Source organism: Crotalus tigris, unplaced genomic scaffold (assembly GCF_016545835.1).
Source record: "Crotalus tigris isolate CLP2741 ecotype Arizona unplaced genomic scaffold, ASM1654583v1 scf7180000017700.2314712, whole genome shotgun sequence".
Lineage (NCBI taxonomy): Eukaryota > Metazoa > Chordata > Lepidosauria > Squamata > Viperidae > Crotalus > Crotalus tigris.
Genome location: NW_024096576.1, coordinates 653,843 through 675,276, shown reverse-complemented (window position 1 = coordinate 675,276; position 21,434 = coordinate 653,843). Strand labels below are relative to the sequence as shown.

Sequence of the window (21,434 nt, the reverse complement as noted above, 5' to 3'; positions counted from 1 at the left end):
CAGCCACAGAAGAAGTGGGCCGGCTGGGTGGGCTGCCACAAAGTGAGACACCCCCTGAAAATAAAACCTGGTGCCTCTTTTGGAGGAAAAAAAAATAAGATCAGGTCTTATTTTGGGGGAAACACAATAATACCCAGTATTTAAATATTTCATAAAATATCCTACCATTATAACATCACAATGCATAAGCATTATTAGCTTGCAATCTTACATTTCTCATTCATCGTGGCCTGCAGTTTAAGATTCCTCCTGAGTACTATGAAGTCACAGCAATGCAAAACATTACATATATAGATTTAAAAAATATGTCATATACCTGCTGATTACATTCTACCTACAGCCTACCTCCCAAAATATCTGTTTGTTTTAATCTTATAAAGGTTTCATATGCTAGGTAAATCAGTTTCAAAGTCTCTACTGAGCTATATGGTTTTTAAATAGAAAATATTTTTTTGAACTTGATCAGTAGATTTTGTAGCATTTACATTAAATTTTTAAAGTTGTTGTTGTTAATTGCGAAGTCGTGTCCGACCCATCGCGACCCCATGGACAATGTTCCTCCAGGTCTTTCTGTCCTCTACCATCTTCTGGAGTCCATTTAAGTTCACACCTACTGCTTCAGTGACTCCAACCAGCCATCTCATTCTCTGTCGTCCCATTCTTCTATTACCCTCAATCTTTCCCAGCATTAGGCCCTTCTCCAGTGAGTCCTTCCTTCTCATTAGGTGGCCAAAGTATTTGAATTTCAACTTCAGGATCTGGCCTTCTAAAGAGCAGTCGGGGTTGATCTCTTCTAGGACTGACCGGTTTGAACGCCTTGCAGTCCAAGGGACTAGCAGGAGTCTTCTCCAGCACCATAGTTCAAAGGCCTCAATTCTTTTGCGCTCAGCCTTTCTCATGGTCCAACTTTCACAGCCATACATTGCAACTGGGAAAACCATGGCCTGTACTATACGCACTTTTGTTGGCAGGGTGATGTCTCTGCTTTTTTGTATGCTGTCTAGATTTGCCATAGCTTTCCTCCTCAGGAGCAAGCGTCTTTTACTTTCTTGGCTGCAGTCCCCATCTGAGGTGATCTTGGAGCCCGGAAAGATAAAATCTGTCACTACCTCCATTTCTTCCCCATCTCTTTGCCAGGAATTGAGAGGGCCGGATGCCATGATTTTGGTTTTCTTAATGTTGAGTTTCAAGCCAACTTTTGCACTCACCTTCTTCACCCGCTTCAAGAGGCTCTTTAATTCCTCTTCACTTTCTGCCATTAGAGTGGTCTTATCTGCATATCTTAGGTTGTTGATATTTCTCCCAGCAATCTTAATTCCAACTTTTGTTTCCTCTAGCCCTGCCTTTCTCATGATGTGCTCTGCATATAAGTTAAATAGGCAGGGCGACAGTATACAGCCTTGCCGGACTCCTTTTCTAATTTTGAACCAATCAGTGGTTCCGTGTCCAGTTCTCACTGTTGTTTCTTGACCTGCATATAGGTTTCTCAAGAGACAAATAAGATGGTCTAAATTTGTAAAGTATCTTTATGTAATAAATTACAATAGTATAAAAGCAGCCTAAGAATGCCATTCTTATGCATGCTAAGTATGTATAAATAAATAAATAAATAGGTTAAAAAAGTTTGGCTTATTTATAGTGATACTTGTATTAAATCTAGTGATGGTATTCACTGATCAAATAAAAACTACTGGCAAAATTGGAGCCCTTGGAACTTCCCCCGTATCTGTTCCAAAGATTTGAAGGACTGTTATATTGAAAGAAAACTAGGGAGATAACTGTATAAATCTGTTCTGTAAAAATAAATGTAGTAAGGAAAAAAATGTTTATGCTCTAGAGCAGGGGTGTCAAACTGCCAGCCAACGAGCCAGATGCATCATGTGGAAGCTGTGCCCACCCCATTGCTGGCAATGGTAAAACAGTCCTGATATGTTGCATGATGTTATATGATGTTGCGCATTTGACATGTCTGCTCTAGAGCGTAAAGGCCGACCAGAAGAAAAGAGAGGGAGAAGCATTTTATGCACGCGCATGCGTGCAGTGCGCACAGGACTGCAAGCGTGCACATGATGCAAATGGGATGAGGCTAGCACTTGCGTGATACTCGCTAACCCTGCCATGTTCTTGTGTACAGCTCCCTGTTTCTACACCCTGAGGCGTGGTGTCGGCCCCTTTTTGCCCCCCAAGGCACATCAACATCCCATTTTTGTGTCCTGAGGTGCAGCATCGGCCTGTTTTAGTACCTGTGGTGCGGCGATGTTCCATTTTCACCATGCGGCATTATCCCATTTTTGCAGCCTGCAGCATAGTGGTGCTTCTATTTTCGCGCCCCAAGGTGTGGTGGCATCTCATTTTTGTGCCCCAAGGCACGACAGCAGCCCATTTTCACCTCCTGAGGCACAGCAGTGGCTCGTTTTTGCACCGTGTGGCGCAGCATCCTGTTTTGCACCCCGCAGCTGCAGCACTAACGCGAGTGTGGGTGTGTGCACGCATGTGCACAAGTGCCTGCCTGTCCAGCGGCCCGAACAAGTTGGGGACCCTTTCTCTAGACTTCATTTTATTGTATTTTTAATTAAAAGGCAGTCTAAATGAAGTCTGTCATGTGAAAACGTACAGTATGTTTACACTGTTGGTGTTCTCCAAATGTACTAGATTTAAATATATTTTTCCTGGCCAGTTTGGACAATATGACTGCATTATACCAGGTGTATGGTACATATCCTCATATAATTTGTTTTCTTGGTTCTTCAGGTAACACAGGTTTTCTGTCAAAAAAAAACAAATGTGTGTGGATTAAAATTCCTTTTGCATTTATCTTCTTTCCAAACCTAGTGAAGAAATGAGCGTAGAATCTTTGTTAGGCAAAATCCAGATTGATTGAAGAGAATATCCATTTTGTTCTATTTTATTATCCTTTTATTTTCTTTAGGAAGAGCTTTTAATGTTATCTCATCTATTTGTAGATAATCATTTCAAAAATTCATCTGTTTTTAATAATGTATTCCTCTTGTAGCATATATGATATATCCAGTCAATTTCCGTTTTAAAACATATTTGTACTCTGTCATATATCAGATTAAATTGAGAAACTGAACTGGGTAATGCTTTTGGGAAATGCTGGCAAATTAGCAGTGCCATTTAAATAAAATGTAAACTAATTAACTGTAAATCCTTGTTTTTACAATTTATCAAGATTGAACTATTAGATTAATTGGTTTTACAAACAGGGAAGACAACTTAATGTTACATTTCATGCTATGATGTTAAATGAGTAATTTCCAAGTAAATAACTAGCAGTTCACTTTTTAGGAGCCTTATGTAGATTGTTTTTAGCTTTCTGAGTCAAAGATTTCATTGTGCTACAGTAATCAAGTTCCCTGTATGTCCTTCCATTGCTCTCAAATTGTAGTCTTGAGACTTAGTTACATCAAGAAAATTCTGTCTTTTAATTTGTATCATGATTAATACCATATTGATATTTCTAATTCTTTTTTTGGCATTGAAATAAATTTTCTGCAAAAAATTATTGAAAGGGCTACAAATTTTATTGGACCACAAGGCTGAAAAATTCAAAATATACTTTATTATAATAAGGTACCTAGTGCATGGTTGTGTGCAAGCATTGTCACTGTGCAATCTTACACTTTCTCCAATTGTTTGTTGTCTTTTTAATAGTCCAGTTTCTTTTATATTGTAAACTGCCCTTTCTCAACTTTTGTTGATAAATAATGATACAACAGTTGTCAAAGAATAGCGTGGATTGATATCTACAAGATTGTCTCTAGATCTCATAGAATCCTTGGATATTCTTAGAAAATAAGATCAGTTCAGCGCAGTTAAGGGGAGTGTGGGAGGGAAAGATGAGCTAAAATTGTAGAAGAGATGGTATGGTGCAATCTTATCCATTTTATTTCAGATTGAGGTTTGTGCCACTACAGCAATCATTTTGTGAATGTACAGGTATTTCATAGAACTATTTTGTTAGAGCACTGACCACATACAATGTTTCAAAAGTACTTCTAGGTTCAAAAGCTTTACTACTCTATTTAAACTTAAATGATGCAGTTTATGTGGCATGTCCAGAATTGTAATGAGTTACTGCCTTTGTAGAGATACAGTTTTTTCAGATTCAGCTATCAGTTTCTTCCATAACGTCTGTGCAAAGGTGATGCTGGAAAGAAGGACTCAATTTCCTTCAGTAAATAAACTGGCCCCCCATTTGCTCTGCATAGTCATTTTGATTTCTGGAAAAATATCGGTGAAATCTATGATTTAAGTATATTTTATAGTGAGAAGATAAAGAATGTAAAATAAAGTGATGGATTAAATTCGGCCTCTGTCACATGCATCTATACAAAAAAGGAATTGCCTAAATTTGAATCCTTTTAGGTCTTATCATAATTTCATGTTATACTTTTGTTTTGATTATCTTGGAATCGTTTAATGTGAATAGAATTTATGAAGAGTAGCTGTGTAACAGTGGTTCAAAATGTCTAAGTGTTCTGTAACTTATTAACTAATGCTATCCTGGGAAAAATATTTTAAGAAATATTTTAAAAAATGCTAAATTTTGTTCAGCATTTTATAATGTATATATCAAAATTCAGAGTTAATTCGTAATTTATAATAATAATTATATATTTACTTTTTCTTTGATCAGTGCTTTAAAGTTTTTTTTAAAGTTTTAAATACTTTTTGGAAAATAGAAGACTGCAAAAGTATCTGTATCTATTGAAAAAGAAAAAAGAAAAAAACCCTAAAAGGCAGGCAGGATGCTTACATGAAATGAATTGATTTCCTTTAATTTCTAGTATTCTGTTTGGGTGGAACTTGGAGCGTTAGGGTTGAATATTCCAGGTTCAATGATCAGTTGGAACAACTTATTTACTGTCTTCCCTGTCCACAAATACAACTATTTGATCACCCAATTTTACAATGTAAGCTGAATTTTTTTTCTTGCAGTATGATGCATTATTATACATCAATATCAAGGCCCTTTTTATTGGGTATTAGAATTTTTGCATATTCGGCAAACATTCTTTCAAAGCTGCTGTACTTAATAGCTAACAGTTGGTTTTTAGGAACATTATCTTCTCAGCATCCTGAATATTTTTTGTAACTCAATCGAATCTGAGAATAAGTGCCATCTGGAAACTTCCTGAAAAACTATTCTGCTTTCTTATACTGTTGGTATGAAATAGGTAGTTTAGAGTAAAAGATATGGCACAAGAGTGGTTTGAGAGATGGAAATTAATCTCTCTAGTTTAGGAATTCTGAGATTACTTGAGAAGCACAAAACTTCCTTTGAGGTTTATGTCCTTTTTCTTGCAATCTGCTACTTTGACAGCCAATGATTTCTTTTAAAATTCTCCTCTTTTCATAAGTAAGCTACTGAGGTTGATACAGAATATCCCAAGTTAAATAACTAATTAGATAACATTCAGTTTACTCTTTAATTCAATCACTACTACTTCAAAGAAAGAACTATTCAATAAATTTCTGGTTTATACCAGGCAGTTACTAGTGTTCTCCCCCTCCCCACAACACACACACAAATTGGCTTGATGTTCTTTTAGCAGTTAATCTGAGAAGGAAGCTGAGTTGGTGCTAGGAAGTAAATTAATATGATATGTTTCCTAACTTGTTCCTCTCTTATAAGGAAAAATATATGAGCAAAGACAAGAATGTTGTGATTCATATCTGCTAACCTAGTTTGACTTCTACAGTATATACAAACTGTTTTCATTTTAAATCTTCAGTGAGCTAGAAATTTTTCTTCATAATAAGACATAATATTGAGGTATGTACATAAGCAGGATTAGGCCTGTACAAAACTTGTGAATTCAACCATTTCCTTCATCTATTTCTCCCACACCCATCTTCTCTGCTGCTGGAATAAAAGATCTTGTCAACCCTTCAAAGAAGACAGATCAGGAAATAGATGTCACAAGGATTACTGGAATTCTAATGCTTTAGGATGTATCAACAGAATTTTGAAAGACTGACATACCTTTACACCAACGTGAATCAAGACAGACCAATCTGGAATTTCTTTCTGACTTCATCCTGCCTTTCAGGGCTTATCTAACATACTGATTACTTTCTTCAAGGAAAGCAGTCCCTAACCTTTGCAGTTTGGCGGCCTGGCTGGGGGGAGATGTAACTGGGCTGTATGAGTGGTGGCCCAGCTTGCATGCATGTGCACAGCTCAAATAGTTGAGCTGCATGTGCACACATATGCATGCCAGCCCACTAGTCACGTACACATGCATGCTGCCTCCCCATTCGTGCAAGTCAAGCAGTCTCGTGCGGCCCCATTGCAAATAGGCTGCAGATTGGTAGTGGGCTGCAGCCCGGGGGTTGGGAACTGCTCTGTCTTACCAATTTGGGTGCTAGACTAATCACTTCCAAACCTTGTTAAGCTGCAATTCCTGGTTTATAAGTAACAATCTAGTATTTATTAAAAGGAAACTGAATTCTGGTTCATTTCTCATATACAATAATAATAATAAAGTTGGAAGGGACCTTGGAGGTCATCTAGTCCAACCCCCTGCTCAGGCAGGAAACCCTATACCATTTCAGACAAATGGCTGTCCAGTCTCCTTGGATATTTAGGAGGGTTGTATAGATTTATGCACATATTCCAAACTTGTTTCCTCATAATGTGTAAACTTGTGGTTGTTAATTTATTGGTTTAGACAGCACACTATATTTTTCATTCCTTTTTTATATACTGCTTGAATCAGTTTTAAGTACTCCAGACTTTCTTAATAAGAACCCATTGCAAAAAGAGTCTATAGATATGGGTGTGTATATAATTTTACAAAGGTAAAGCAAACCATTTTTTATTAAGGAATCCTATTAATGGCCATTACCAATGTCCACGTAAGATACTTGTTTTTGTATTTTTTTCTCTGATAATTTTCTTACATTTATGCCTTGAATAGAATTTTATAAATGCCTGAGGGATGTGCTTTTTGAAAGATATCAGATTCCATCTGCCCTGTTTGATTTACATTTTACTGCCTTTTCTAATGCTTGTAAAGCTTTTATTAGGCTTTATGTAAAGCTATCTTCTATTATCTTAGGCCAATTACTTGGCTTATCTTTTCTTTATTATTACATTAAATGAAGTGAATTATTTCATATGACTCAACTATTAATATATATTGCATAAAGTATACATGTATTAATATATTTATAAATATCATTATTGATGTGAGGATATTCAAAAGCAGATGATAAATATTATAAAAATATAGTCTCTCTTCTTCTGGAGAAGATTGAGATATATTGTCCTATATTTAACTTGTTCTAACTGATATGTTTGCTCACACATCAAAGCAATCTGTTTCATGCATTTGTTAGTAGTTTTGACAACCACTGTTGCTGTCCATCTTAAAATTAGCAAATTCTCCCCTCTCTGCTTTCTGGTTTTTAAAAATACTTAACTAGATAAATATTTATATCTTAAAAGATAGTAAATATATATAGTAAAGGAAGCCAAGCAAAATACAAGGGTTAAGGATATTATTTTAATCATATGTTCTACAACATTAAATAGAATGTTGGTGAATGCAATATTAATGCATTATTTGAACTAGTTTGGGGAAAATCACCCCTTTCCTTTTAGAGATATGAGAATGTCTCATTTAGCTGCTGCTAATTCTCATAATTCATTTATATGAAAAAGGCCCTTTGTCTTTGTATTACTGAGGTGTATGAAGTATGTAGATCATCCCAACTCCTGGCAGACCTAGAAGCAAAATTAGACACTGTATCTATGGTAATGTAGAGATCAGGGTGTTTTTTTTAAAAAAATAGCCATTTAATCCACTGATCTACAATCAATCTGTCAGGGAACTCTCAATAGCTCATTTTATTATTGGACAAATTGTAATTTCAAAAAGATATACTTTGATGTCTAAAGACTATTTTGAGGATCCAGACAGTTTATTTGTGACAATTTTTATATCAATTGATCAGATACTATTTGAAATAGTTTTTAATGGCTAACTCAATTTTATTTTGTGCAGATGCTAAATTTGCATCTGTTCTCCTTTGTGTCTGATAAGTTCTTTTTAATGTTGGTTTCTTATGTTCTACTTCAAGTTTATTTTAAATATCAAATAAAAAAGATCACTACTATATTGATTATTCACCATCATCCCAGCTAGCTTTGGTCTGAATTCAGATTAACATTAAAATAGCAAGTCATGAAGATGAATGCACTAATATGTAAATTGGTAAGAGGTGTGATTTTTTTTGGCCTCATTTTGCTTATCAAGGGAATGCAAGGAAGAAATGAGCTATAGCCCCAGCACCTCACCGTGCATATGATAACATTATTTATGAACAGTGTCTAGTGACAAAAAAAGACATTTGGTTGTTGTTGAAATGTCAATATTAAGAGATGGTGTCAAGAATAACAATCTATTGCATTGTTCTGGGTTGGTTTTGCAAACTTTTGTGTGGATGATGAACCATTTCCACTATTTAAGCAGTAACACTCACGTATTGAAGTGTAAGAATTTACCAATACAAACAGTGAGTAGAATCCAATGAAGTCTAGAAAATTAGTTACCCATCTACAGCACTTCCAAATAATTATAATTTTCTGTTTTCTTGTATTTTTACACAAAGGCTTTCTTTTGGAACTCATGCTCAAATTCCTAGATTTCAGTGCAGGCCTGCATTTCGTTTACATATAATTCCATTGAACTTTCCCTTTCGTATGGCCTCTTTTTTCTGAATATGTTATACACTACTGTTCAGCTTTGTATTCAATCTGCTGTACCAGTATCAGAATACTACAAATAGACCATATTCTCTTGGAAAGTTCTGTTAATGTAAATTGTCCCATTTAATCTGTTGCATAGTTTTGTTGTGGTAGAAAAGTGCCAAGGAAAACTTAATAAGATACATTTAAGTTTTAAAAAGAAAAAAAATCAGGGTTATAGAATGAGACTATTTTGGCAATATATGAAAAACATTTTATTTTTTAATAGTCATAGTTTCTTGGCAAAACTATTCAAAAGTACTAACATTTTTAGACAAACCCGAGACCAAGAAGCCATTTTCACTCATGTTTGATGATTAACTTGGGTAAAATCAAAATTTTATCTAGCAGTGACTATTTAATCTGCTACAAATCATTGTTTTATTTTCTGTTGGACTTTTTCTCCCTCTCTTTTTTTCCTAGGATAAAAAAGATAAAGTTTCCAGGTTTGATACTATTCGACATTCCATTGCTGGTATGATAAGATCACCAAAGTCTATGTTAGGCTCGTCATCGGTAAGTGGGCAGGTAATATATTCTTATGTCTTTATCAAGAAAAAAAATTGCTTTCACCATTTTCTGCATAATTTTCTGTTATTTGCTGCAGGATCATTTATTTGATTAATGTTTACAATACTTCCTATATTGAGAATGGTATTTCCTAGCAGTCTGCAGTAGATGAAACCCTTCGCTAAAGAATTTAAACATTTGAACTCCCAAAGTACAGGTGCACATTCATTTAATAAGCAAAGTTTGAATTAAACCTAAATGTATATAAATAGATTTTATTGTGATCAAGCAAGTCATCAAATTTCAGGTATAATCATAATTGAAAAAAGTGTCTGTCCCTGAGACCAAGTCCATAAGAGTTACCTAGATTCAAGCTTTCAGTCCAATATCAGTCCAGTATCAGAATGCAAAGTTAGGCTAACAGGGTTAAAACAAAAGGATGCTGAAATATCAGAAAAGAAATACTATACACATTTATTGGTCCATTTGGGGCTTCTCTTAGTCATTCATCTGCTTGTCATGTTTGTACCACTGCCTTATCTAATTAAACCTGTGGATGAAGTTTCAGAGTTTTCAGTTAAAAAATGTGCCGATATAAGTTACATCATTTCCCAATCTCAGCCTTTATTTGTCATATGCTCTCACTTCTTGTTAAAAATTTGACTTACCTTGATGCAATATATTATAGGAAAATACTGTATAAATGGGAACAGCTTGTTCTCAGATAGGTTATGTTATTTTTAGTTCGTGTTGTGACCAAAACCTGGCTCACCTAAAAAAACAAATCACTTTGAAGATATAATATTTGTTAAGTATGCATATAACAACAGTGTACACTGGGCTTGCAGCAAAGCATTGGCAGCATCCTGAGCAGCCCTGAGCAAAAAGCAGAACCATAGCTTATAAACCTTTGGCCTGCTACATTGAAAGGACAAGACAAAGGCAGACAGAATAAAATACAGCATGATGTTGGAATGGTTTTGATAAATGGATGATTTTCTCATTATTTATCCTTTATTATTAGATCAAGCATGCTAGCTATATTATCTTCAAGATATAGTCAGTGAATATAAACACAATGGTTTATTGGCCTACTGGTTTCTGTTTGATATCTTCTCCCGAAGTCAGGATCGATTTGGTTTCCTGCAAATGTTTCTTTACAAGGGCACTTTCAGTAGTTCACATGAAAGGAGCGAGGGAGGAGGCATCTCATAAGATTGATAATGAAATGCAGCTCACACGTGAAGGGAGGGGTACTTTTATTACCATACTCACTAGAGCATAAGTATATAATCCAGTATTACAAGAAAATCATTCATGTGCATACAGAGAAGGACAGATGGGACAATCTTTCAAAGGATGTGGCTACTTCAGTGCTTTAAGAAAAGAAACTAATGCTCTAAGAAACTTCTCTTTGGAATATTTTGCACAGCCCTATTAATGCACAGAATAGTAGAACGTTATTCTCTGTTCATTTATTTATATCTATTAAATTTATATTATAGCATATAATACAGCAATCTTCCTTGTTGTATTCTAATATATAATCCAAAGAATCAGATCCTGCACAAGTCCCTACAGTCTTTTTGAAACATTTTTAGAAAGAGTTTGCCATGTCAACTTTCACAATCTGCAAAAGGTGGCCAGGTTACCCAACTGTTTTCATGCCTAAGGCAGAATTAGACCTCAACGCACAGTCTTCCATTTTTAGCCCAGTGCCTTTAACCGCTACAATAACTTGATTCTCGTATTTGCCATTATATTAATCATTTTTTCCCCATGTTTTTCTTTAAGTTTTTTGATGTAATATCAGCGGGTGAAAAACCCCTGGCAGAACAAGATTGGTATCATGGGGCAATCCCAAGAATAGAAGCTCAAGAGCTATTAAAACAGCAAGGAGACTTTTTGGTGCGAGAGAGCCATGGGAAGCCTGGTGAATATGTCCTTTCTGTGTTTTCTGATGGGCAACGGAGACACTTTATCATTCAGTATGCTGATGTAAGTTTGACATTGATTTTTTTAAGTGATTGAAGTGCACTTGATTTCAATAACTACATAATTAGTTTTAAATTATAGTTAGATAGCTAAATAATTATGCACAGCTTGGGTGTTACGTTACCTACCTGCTTCTTTAAAGCTAAGAAATCATTATCCACCTCTTAAGAGCCACAAGTACTGTTTTGTGCATTTGATTCAGGATTCAGTAGTTTTCAATAGTGATCTTTCAACCTTTGAACTGGCGCATAGGAATGTTCTTTGCTCTCTTGTTAATTTCTAATTAGAGATCTTTAGAATTGTGTGATTGCTAGTTGCCATTTTTATCCTAAAATGCACTGATCGGAGAGGTGCAGTTCTTTATTTTTTCAGCATTGGTTCTTTCAATTATTCTTGAATTTCATGACTAGAACCTTATGTAGAAATTTCTAAAAATGATAACGACTCCCCCCCCCCAAATAGGCAAACTAGTATGTTAACAATTGCAATGCATCACTGTGCAATAAGACTACTGCAGTGCATTCTACAAGAGGCTGCCTTTCAAGAGCATTCAGGAACTGGAATTGGTGAAAATGCAACTTCCCAATAATTGTTGGGTTTTACCTCCAAGTATACATGTGCCTTAGTCCTTACATTCATTGCCAGTAGGTTTTTGAATGCAGTTCAAAATGCTGATTTTTTTCCCCCTGTAAAGCCTGTGTGGCTTGTGCCTGGTATTATCAGGAGCACCATTTCCTATTTGAATTGGCCAGTACTGTATGTTCATGCCAGAAGAAACACTTGATCGTACCCCAGTTCCAAAGAAGTGAAGGCAACTGAGGCCAGGAGATACTACTTTTGTATTGCAGCCTCCTGTGGAATAGCCTCCCCTTAGCTTGCCCCATCTGTTACAAAGTTCCTCAGAATGGAGCTCTTCTGGACAGCGTTTGGTGAGTTTCTATGTTGCCACCATCTTTAATAGTAGTAGATGCATGTATTACTGCCAATGGACTGAGTTGGCTTTTTTATATTCTATGCTTAGTTTTTTATAAGTTTATATTTGTACTCTGGATTTTTAAATTGTTGATTATAAATTAGGAATGTTTCACTGTTGATGTTGTAAACTGCAATGAATCTGTAGCTGACTACACATTATATAAATGGAATGAATGAAAGAAAAAATATAAAGCAGAATGTTCTCAGGAACACTGGCATATTTGGTTTCCAGACTGCAGAGTTGTACACAAGCTGTTCCTGTTCTTCAGAGGTATACTGCTAGTAAAAGGGAGGATGGGTGAAGTTAATTATTTAAACAAATTCTCCTAAAATCATGAAACTGTGGTAGGAGGATACCTATGCTCCATTTTTCTACCCTAATCCTGATTTTAGATACATGCATGTCCTAATATGGCCAGAGAACTTTTCATAAAGCTGTAGTATAAACACAATAGATAATTCACAATTGTTTTATTGAATTGTGAAATAAATATTTCTAATTTGAGGAATGCTTAATTCATTTTTTTCACACAAACTTCTTAGTGGAAATAAATCACTCAAGCATTTAAATTCAAAAGAATCCACAGATATAAAACACCTCAAGCATTTACCGCTTAAAAGCCTAAACAGAAAAGATTAAAATATGAAGAGTATGAAATAATGTTTTCTGAATTAAATATGGATGGAGATTATATGTAATTATGGGATTGGGTTACTGCTCTGCAAGAAGCAGATATTAATAGAGCTAAATAAAGCTAAATGTCTTGAAAACCTCCTGGAGTACCTCCTAAGATATATTTAGCCATCTGAAATTTATGGTGTAATGATTACCGTATTATATAATCATCTTATATTTGGGGTATTAATGAAGTTTTTTCAAAACCTGTGCCCAAATATTATCTCAAAGACTTCATTATTAAAAGCAATTGTAAAGACAATTGTAGTTGACCAGAACTATTTCAGAAAAGCAAATTTTGTGTGTGTGTGTGTGTGTGTGTGTGTGCGCCCGCACGCGCTGTATTTGTTGAGCTCCACATTTTTTTCTCACTTAATACTCTAGGACAAGAGTTATGAAGCAACCTTCATAATCTTCAGTGGGAAGAAAAGCCCTGTTATTTGTTTACATGATTCATCATAACTGTGTTTTAAAGGAATATTAGACTGTTTAAAAGTTCCCTAACTATTTTTTGGATTACTGTATATTCTTATTTTGCTTTATTCCATATATGAACAATATCCATTTATATCCTGTTAAAATAGTTCAGAGATAAAAGAGATATTGTATATTTCAGCTACTTTCAATGGAGATATTTCTATTGTTTTGTTTTAAAAACAACTATTAGAAAATAGGTCCGAGGTTGCTACTCTATTCTAATTTTTATTCCATGGCTTAGAACAAAAGTTATATATTCGGTTGTGAAATATTTTCTTTGTTAAAACTGGATTTCAAGGCACACGCTGAATATTGCTTCTTGTATTTGAAGACAGTTTATGGTTTTTCTTATCCATAAGATACTACTACTAGTAGTAGTACTAGTACTACTAGTACTAATACTACTACTACTAATAATAATAATAATAATAAAGTTGGAAAGGACCTTGGAGGTCATCTAGTCCAACCCCCTGCTCAGGCAGGAAACCCTACACCATTTCAGACAAATAGCTGTCCAATCTCTTCTTAATAACTTCCAGTGTTGAAGCATTCACCGCTTCTGGAGGCAGGTTGTTCCACTGGTTAATTGTTCTAACTGTCAGGAAGTTTCTCCTTAGTTCTAGGTTGCTTCTCTCCTTGATTCATTTCCTTCCGTTGCTTCTTGTCCTGCCCTCAGGCGCTTTGGAGAATAGCTTGACTCTCTCTTCTTTGTGGAAGCCCCTGAGATAATGGAACACTGCTGTCATGTTTCCCCTCGTCCTTCTCTTCATTAAACTAGACATACCCAATTCCAGCAACCGTTTCTTATATGTTTTAGCCTCCAGTCCCCTAATCATCTTTGTTGCTCTTCTCTGTACTCTTTCTAGAGTCTCAACATCTTTTTTACATCGTGGTGACCAAAACTGGATGCAGTATTCCAAGTGTGGCCTTACCAAGGCATTGTAAAGTGGTATTAATACTTCACGTGATCTTGATTCTATCCCTCTGTTAATGCAGCCTAGCACTGTGTTGGCTTTTTTGGCAGCTACAGCACATTGCTGGCTCATATTTAAGTGATTGTCCACTAGGACTCCCAAGATCCCTCTCACAGTTACTACTATTAAGCAAAGTACCCCCTATACTATACCTGTACATTTGGTTTTTCTTGCCTAAATGTACTATAGAACCTTACTTTTTTCACCATTGAATTTCATTTTGTTAGATAGTGCCCAGTGTTCAAGTCTGTCAGATCTTCCTGTATCTTAAGCTTATCTTCTGGACTGTTGGCTATTCCTGCCAGCTTAGTGTCTTCTGCAAATTTGATGAGTTCCCCTTCTATCCTCTCATCCAAATCATTAATGAAGATGTTGAAGAGCACTGGGCCCAGAACAGAGCCCTCGGGCACCCCACTACACACTTCCCTCAATATAGATGCAATTTCATTGAGGACCACACGCTGACTATGGCCGGTCAGCCAGCTACGAATCCATCTGGTGGTGATGCTATCTAACCCACATTTTTCTATCTTATCAAGTAGTAGGTTGTGATCTACTTTATTAAATGCCTTATTGAAGTCCAAGTAAATTATATCCACAGCATTCCTCTGGTCCACTAGTTTTGTCACTTGGTCAAACAATGCAATAAGATTTGTCTGGCGTGATCTGTTTTTGGCAAACCTATGTTGGCTTTTAGTAATGACTTTGTTTGCCTGTAGATATTCGCTGATTCATTGTTTGATTATCTTTTCCAGAATCTTCCCAGATATTGAGGTCAGTCTGTAGTTTCCTTGATCTATTTTTTTTCCTTTTTTGAAGATGGGAACTACATCAGCTCTTTTCCATTCCTCTGGTAGTTCCCCAGTGCTCCAGGATCTTTGAAAAATATAGTTAAGTGGTTCTGAGATCACATCTGCCAGTTCCTTGAGAACCTTGGGGTGTAATCCATCTAGTCCTGGTGATTTGAACTCATTTAGGCTGGACAGGTGCTTACCATTTTCTTGCCTATCTTAACTTGTGTTTCTAATCTATTTTTTATGGCACTATTTTTGATAGGTTGGACTGTTTTTTCCCTTTGTGTAAAGAGAGATGCAAAAAACGAGTTAAATAATTCTGCTTTCTCCCAGTTGCTTGTTACCTTCTTGCCATTTCCCCCCACTAATGGACCAATCATTTCCTTCACTTTTTTCTTCTTTTTACATGTTGAAAGAAACTTTTTTTATTATTTTTGACTTTGGTCGTAAGCCTTAGTTCATTTTGAGCCTTAGCTTTCCTCACTTCATATTTGCAGGCACGGGGCTATTTGCTGATATTTTACCTTAGTTATGTGCCCCCTTTTCAACATAATATTTATCTCAATTTACTGAAAAAATTAAAGTTCTGTTCAATTAAGCTGTAATTTCTTGTTCATTTTTATAGCATGGTAATGCTTTTACAATTAAATTATTTCCACAGAAGTTCAGTTTGGTTATTTATTGTACAGTATATCCTGATTTGATGATCTATAAACTTTTTATTTTGAATGACGTTTACAATTTTATTTAGTAAATATGTATATTGGCTACAATTATAGTGTTGGATATAACAACAATGAACATCTGTAAGTTAAATAAACTGTCATTTAAAACCTTCATGAAGAGAGGAATGAAGATAGTAAAAGAAGCAATTATTAATTTATATTTCCAAATGTTTCCAGCTGCTGAACTATGGTTTAGCAAACTAAGTCATACATTATATATTATCCAAATAATTATAGTTTAGTAAATCATTTCAGCATTCGTTGGTAGAGGCTCTTAGAGGACAACTGGTTGCATAAAACAGCGGTAAAGTCAGACATGGCTTTATTAATGGAAAGAGCACCCGTTCCTTAACTTTGGTATTTCTTCCTCAATTTTGTCCTATAGAATCAATACAGATTTGAAGGAACAGGATTTTTAACGATTCCTCAGCTTATAGAATATCATTATACAACAAAGCATGTGATTACAAAGAAATCAGGTGTTATTCTGCTGAATCCTGTTGTTAAGGTATGTATATTTAATACTAATGGTGGAAACTGAAAACTAGGCTACATGGTATTATGTAGTTCTCTTTTTTATGAATATTTGATTTCTTGTCATCATTTTTATTGTTATTCAAAAAAGGTAAAATAGAAAACTCCAGAAAAGAAGATTCACAGGAACAATTAAATAAACAAACAAAAAAAGGAACAAAATATTAAAAAGTGCATTTAGGAAAAAAAAAATATCACAAACACACATACATATATTATTCCCTCTAGGTGAATACTGTTAAATGTATTACAATATTAGTTTCCCACTCCTTGTGAAACAGGCCCAGCATTTTTTCAAACTTCTAATTCTGTTTAAAATTATTAACCTGTCATTTATCTACTATATTAATGGCCAGATAATTAACAAACAGATAGAAAAACAAACAAACAAAAAAGGCAAAAACAAACTATCACCCTCTGCTAACAAACTATTATTGTATTCAATTTGTAGGAAATTTACCATGGTTTCTTTTCTATCCCCAATCATCCCAACAGTTAACTCTGATTCGTCCTGAATCAAATATGCATGATTGTATCTTAATGACATCTCTTATCAATTGTTCTCTAGTTAAATATAGTAGATCCATTCTCCAAAGTCTGTTTATCTTCCCCAAAAAGTCCAACTGACATTATTTTTTTGAGTTGAGTATGATAAATCCATTCTCCAATCTTCACTTGTCCATTCAGTTTTCTATTATTGTAAAAGAGTGCAAGCTTGAACTTTGGAAAGGCATGCATAATCCTCTCAGGCAGTTCTAAGTTTAAACATTCATATCAATCTCTTGTACCGAATCTACCACAAAAATTCCTTTTGTGAATCTAATTTAACTCCAATTACTTGCATTTGGATTTTTTTTTTTTTTGCAAACATTATTATGTTGTCAAACTGTTTAAAAAAGTTTTCAACTTCGGTTTGCATATTACCAAAGGATCTTTTTTCTACAAGCTAAACTTAGTTGTCTGTAATATGATACATTGCTGCTCTAGTATAACTTGGTAAGGGAGAGGTAAAGCTCCTCTGAAACTGGGAGGATATTCCTTAGAATAGAGAGGCGGGGAGAATATTTTTAGATGTTTCACTAAATAATATTTGAAAAAACTAATATTTGAAAAAATATTCTACAAAGTGTAGTGAAAGTCCAAAATAGATGTAAATGAAGTCTAAACATTTCCATTACTCCAAGGCCACGACCCCAACCAGTCGTAAGTCGAGGACTACCCAACCGGTCATAAGTCGAGGACTACCCAACCGGTCGTAAGTCGAGGATTTTCCCTGCCTGGGAGCGCCGCGCATGCGTGGTGCTGCCCCCTGCGCTGGCCAAGGCGTAGCTGGCAAGGGGCAGCAACGGTGCAGGGCGACCACCGGCTGGGTCACTAGCTGGCCCAGCCCAAGGGAGTTAAGGCACCCGCCGGGCCCCATGCACGCCAGCAACCCTCCCTGCGCCCGCCGGCCTTCCACCTCCCACCTCTGGCCCTCTTTTACTTACATTTTTAGTAGTTGTTCAGCAGGGAGGGGTGGAAGCTTCTAGACAGCTCGCCTTCGCTGCAGACAACTTGCAGCACCGTTTGCAGACTGGGGCTTTTGGCAGGCTCAGCAGGGGAGAGACAGCCTGGACAATTCCTATTGGCTTTTGAAAGCCAATAGAATTAGACTCTATTCAAGAGAGTCTATTCTATTGGCTTTCAAAAGCCAATAGAATAAAAGGGAGTAGCACAGCTAAGGAAAAGGGGAAAAAAATGGCGGACTGCGTTGTTTGGCAACCCCCGTGAAATGGTCGTTCGACCCCAAATGGGGTCGTGACCCACAGGTTGAGAACCGCTGCTCCAAGGCATGCTGTTTTTCCTTATGGAAGACAAAGGTTATTCAAAAAAGTCAAAAAGATCAAAGGAGAAGAGCAAAAGAAACAAAATCCAGCAGGGGGTTAAAATAAATCAGCATTGAACAGGCCGGTCAACTTTTGAGATAGGAAGCAAAGCAAATCAGAAGCTTTAAAAAGTGTAGTTGATACCCAGGCATGCTTAAGAGAATGGTCTACCAAAAGGAAAAAGATGGATGACCTGGTTTTCCAGTGCTTCCACTAGGAACTGTAATTTTCAAGATATCTTGTCCCTGGTGGCTCCATGGCAGTTCAAAAACCCTCTTGGGTGTTCCTAAATGCTCCTATTCAAATCCAGGGAGCTGGGCTGCCAAAGAACCAGTTTTTGCAGCAAAATTGGCAGATTGTAGGTAGAAGAGAAAAATCTCCCTACTGTTCAGTAGCTGTCTTGAGGAGCAGTCCATGAATATTTGATCTTGCTTGCATATTTTGTTTCTAAAATCATATAAAACACTTAACCTTTATTCTTTCAAAGAGTTATGCAAGCTCAGACACATTAGAAAATTAAAATGTCAAGCAGACTAAAATTACTGCTTCATGTTGAAGCATTTCGGGGTTTTCTTCTGCATTGAGGCGGACACTTGGGTGCAACACTGGGATAACCAGAAAATGGGTGGTAATCTGGGATGGATTATTGGCAGTTGGGGGCATGAAGATTTGTGAAGGACTCTGGATAGCAAAGGACAAACCAATCCTAATCATAGTTGCTAAACAAGAACTATCTATAATATTAGTCCTCATTTTGGGGTTTTTTTTTCACCTTTATATAGGCTTTGTTTGTTTGTGAATGGATATTTTATCCTTCTCTGCTTCCCATAAGGTTACAACATTTGTTCACAGGATTTGTATAAATGTATTTTTCCAAATAATAACATGTAATTATTATTAGAATATGAACCCAGACAGTAAAGCAGCTGAAGACTTCTAGTAGTTACTTATAATAATACTTTCTGAATAAAGTATGATTTGTGTGTGTGTGTGTGTATGTGCATACCAGGAATACGTTATGAAAGAGGCTGTTTAGGGATGGGCAACAATCACTGAGATTAGTCATTTACTTTATGGACTAAAAATATATGAACCTCCCATGTTACAATACTAATATTAGATGTATCTTAAATCTTTTTATGCTATTCTTGTAATAAACCTTTTAGATAAGAAATATTTGAGTTTTACTGAGTGCCCTGATAGTTCTCTTGGTAATGGAACAGTCACCTATCAAATATTCATTTGTATTTATTTTAACTGGGTTTCTTTAAAAAAACCTTCAAGCAGCTAAATTGTGATCATGCTCATAAAATCAGACAAATCAATTTATTTATCAAATAACTAGAGTAAAAAGGAATTTCAAAATATTTTGTTAGATTTTTTTCATGTGATGCAACACAAATGCTTTCTTTTATGTTAAGTACTACTTGATCACGGCTTGATTGCTTGTTTAAAATTCATGTGAGGTAAGTCCTTGGCAGGAGTCCTTGAATATTTTAATTCTCCTTTCATACAAAATTATCCTACGTGTATCCATTTAGTAATTGGAATTTAAACTGAAGCATCAATTGATGCTATGGAACAAACAAAATGATGTTCAGTTAGCTTATTGAATAAATGATCATTTTTTTACTGTGTCATTGAAGTAACTATTAATAGATATGGCCCAATTACATATCATGTTCACTATATGTCAAGCTAGGAATCATAATGGCAAATTCTTAAATAGAATTTAAATTACAAGTGCCAAAAACATTAAACAACAGTGTGTGAGTAATTTTTTTTGAAGGAAAAAGAGGTAAACAAAGATTTCCTTTTATGCTTACATATAAAGTAATAATGTGTTGCCAATTCAATAAATTATCATTAGAGTAATGAAAATTCTATTGCAGTAATCATGCCCCAAATATATTTGACAAGATACTAGTAGCCTATATACGGTGTGTGTGTGTGTGTGTGTGTGTGTGTGTGTGTGTGTATACATATATACTGTATATGCCGGCGTACAAGGCGACTCGGCGTATAAGACGACCCCCGTCTTTGTCGCCGAGTCGCATTCCTAAAACGTCGTCTTATACGCCGGAAACTACCAGTATTTCTGGCGTATAAGACGACTCCCGTCTTTGGCGCCGATTTTAATGCTTGCGGAAGTCGCCTTATACGCCAGCATTTACGGTGTATGTGTGTGTGTGTGTATGTATGTGTGTGTGTGTGTGTGTGTGTGTGTGTGTGTATGCTTTTATAAATATATTTTAAAAATCAATTATATATATATGTATTGCGCTTTCTCTTTCTGTGTGCGTATATAATATATTGAAAGCACTGCATTAGTAATAAGAAAATAAAGTTAATGTAGAATATTCATTAGAATTTAATATGTTTTCTGAGGTAAGTATTGCATTTGTGTCAGGTTCATTGGCTTTCTGTTTATTCAAAACAAATTTAAAATGCTGTTTTATTATCTTAAATCCTTGTACAATTCGCTATCATGTTACTTTAAGGAATATTTGAACCCATGTTTTAGAAAATCTGTTGCATTCAGTTGCAGCATATTTTGCTATGAGTTCAGGCATAAGGGACCTGGTGACAGAATTGTTAGTACCTTCAAACTTAGAATTTCCTTTAATTACCCTCTTTGGTTTTAAGGATAATAGTCCTTTAAGTCCCCACCCTACCATCTATTTAATACATATTAGAGACTGAACTCATATCATATCTCTTGAGACTTTTTTTCATTTTTTTCATGTGATCATCTTTATGGAAAGCTAAATTTTGCATCCTGTTTTGGATTTCAATTAATTTCTGGATTGAGTGTCTGATTACTATCATTGTAATTAATGAAAAAGCCCTTTGAACCAAAGGTCACATATGCTGTCAAATTTCTACATCCCCCCCTCCAAATTTTAATTCTGTTTCAAAATAGCTGCTTGGATACAGGATCCTAAAAACAATACATTGTTTTTTCCGAGACTTGGAAAGAAAAGTGATTCTTTTAGTGAGAAAATTGCCTTTGAAGTAGGCTAACCAGAAAAGAGTGTTGAACATTCATCATAATTGACAAGCACCTAAAGAACAGGACTGTATTTCAGATTCCCATCTACTGGAGTTTCCCTGTGGAAAATGTAAGCCT

The 21,434-nt window shown here is 35.6% G+C and overlaps 1 protein-coding gene across 7 annotated transcripts in view; it reads left to right on the top strand.

Moving 5' to 3' along the window:
* Window positions 1–21,434, top strand: part of FER (FER tyrosine kinase) — a 127,241-nt gene that overhangs the window by 51,862 nt on the left and 53,945 nt on the right. For 5 of the 7 annotated variants that reach the window (XR_005556137.1, XM_039338398.1, XM_039338399.1 and 2 more), the window contains exons 11-13: window positions 9,203–9,307; window positions 11,084–11,287; window positions 16,291–16,413. Coding sequence is in view for 6 of the 7 variants with exons in the window: in XM_039338398.1 (XP_039194332.1) it covers window positions 9,203–9,307; window positions 11,084–11,287; window positions 16,291–16,413 (432 nt within the window). In the remaining variant the exon portion in view is untranslated. Of the gene's footprint in view, window positions 1–9,202; window positions 9,308–11,083; window positions 11,288–12,132; window positions 13,156–16,290; window positions 16,414–21,434 lie in introns of those variants that run through there. The other 2 variants (XM_039338402.1, XM_039338403.1) reach the window with 2 other exon arrangements.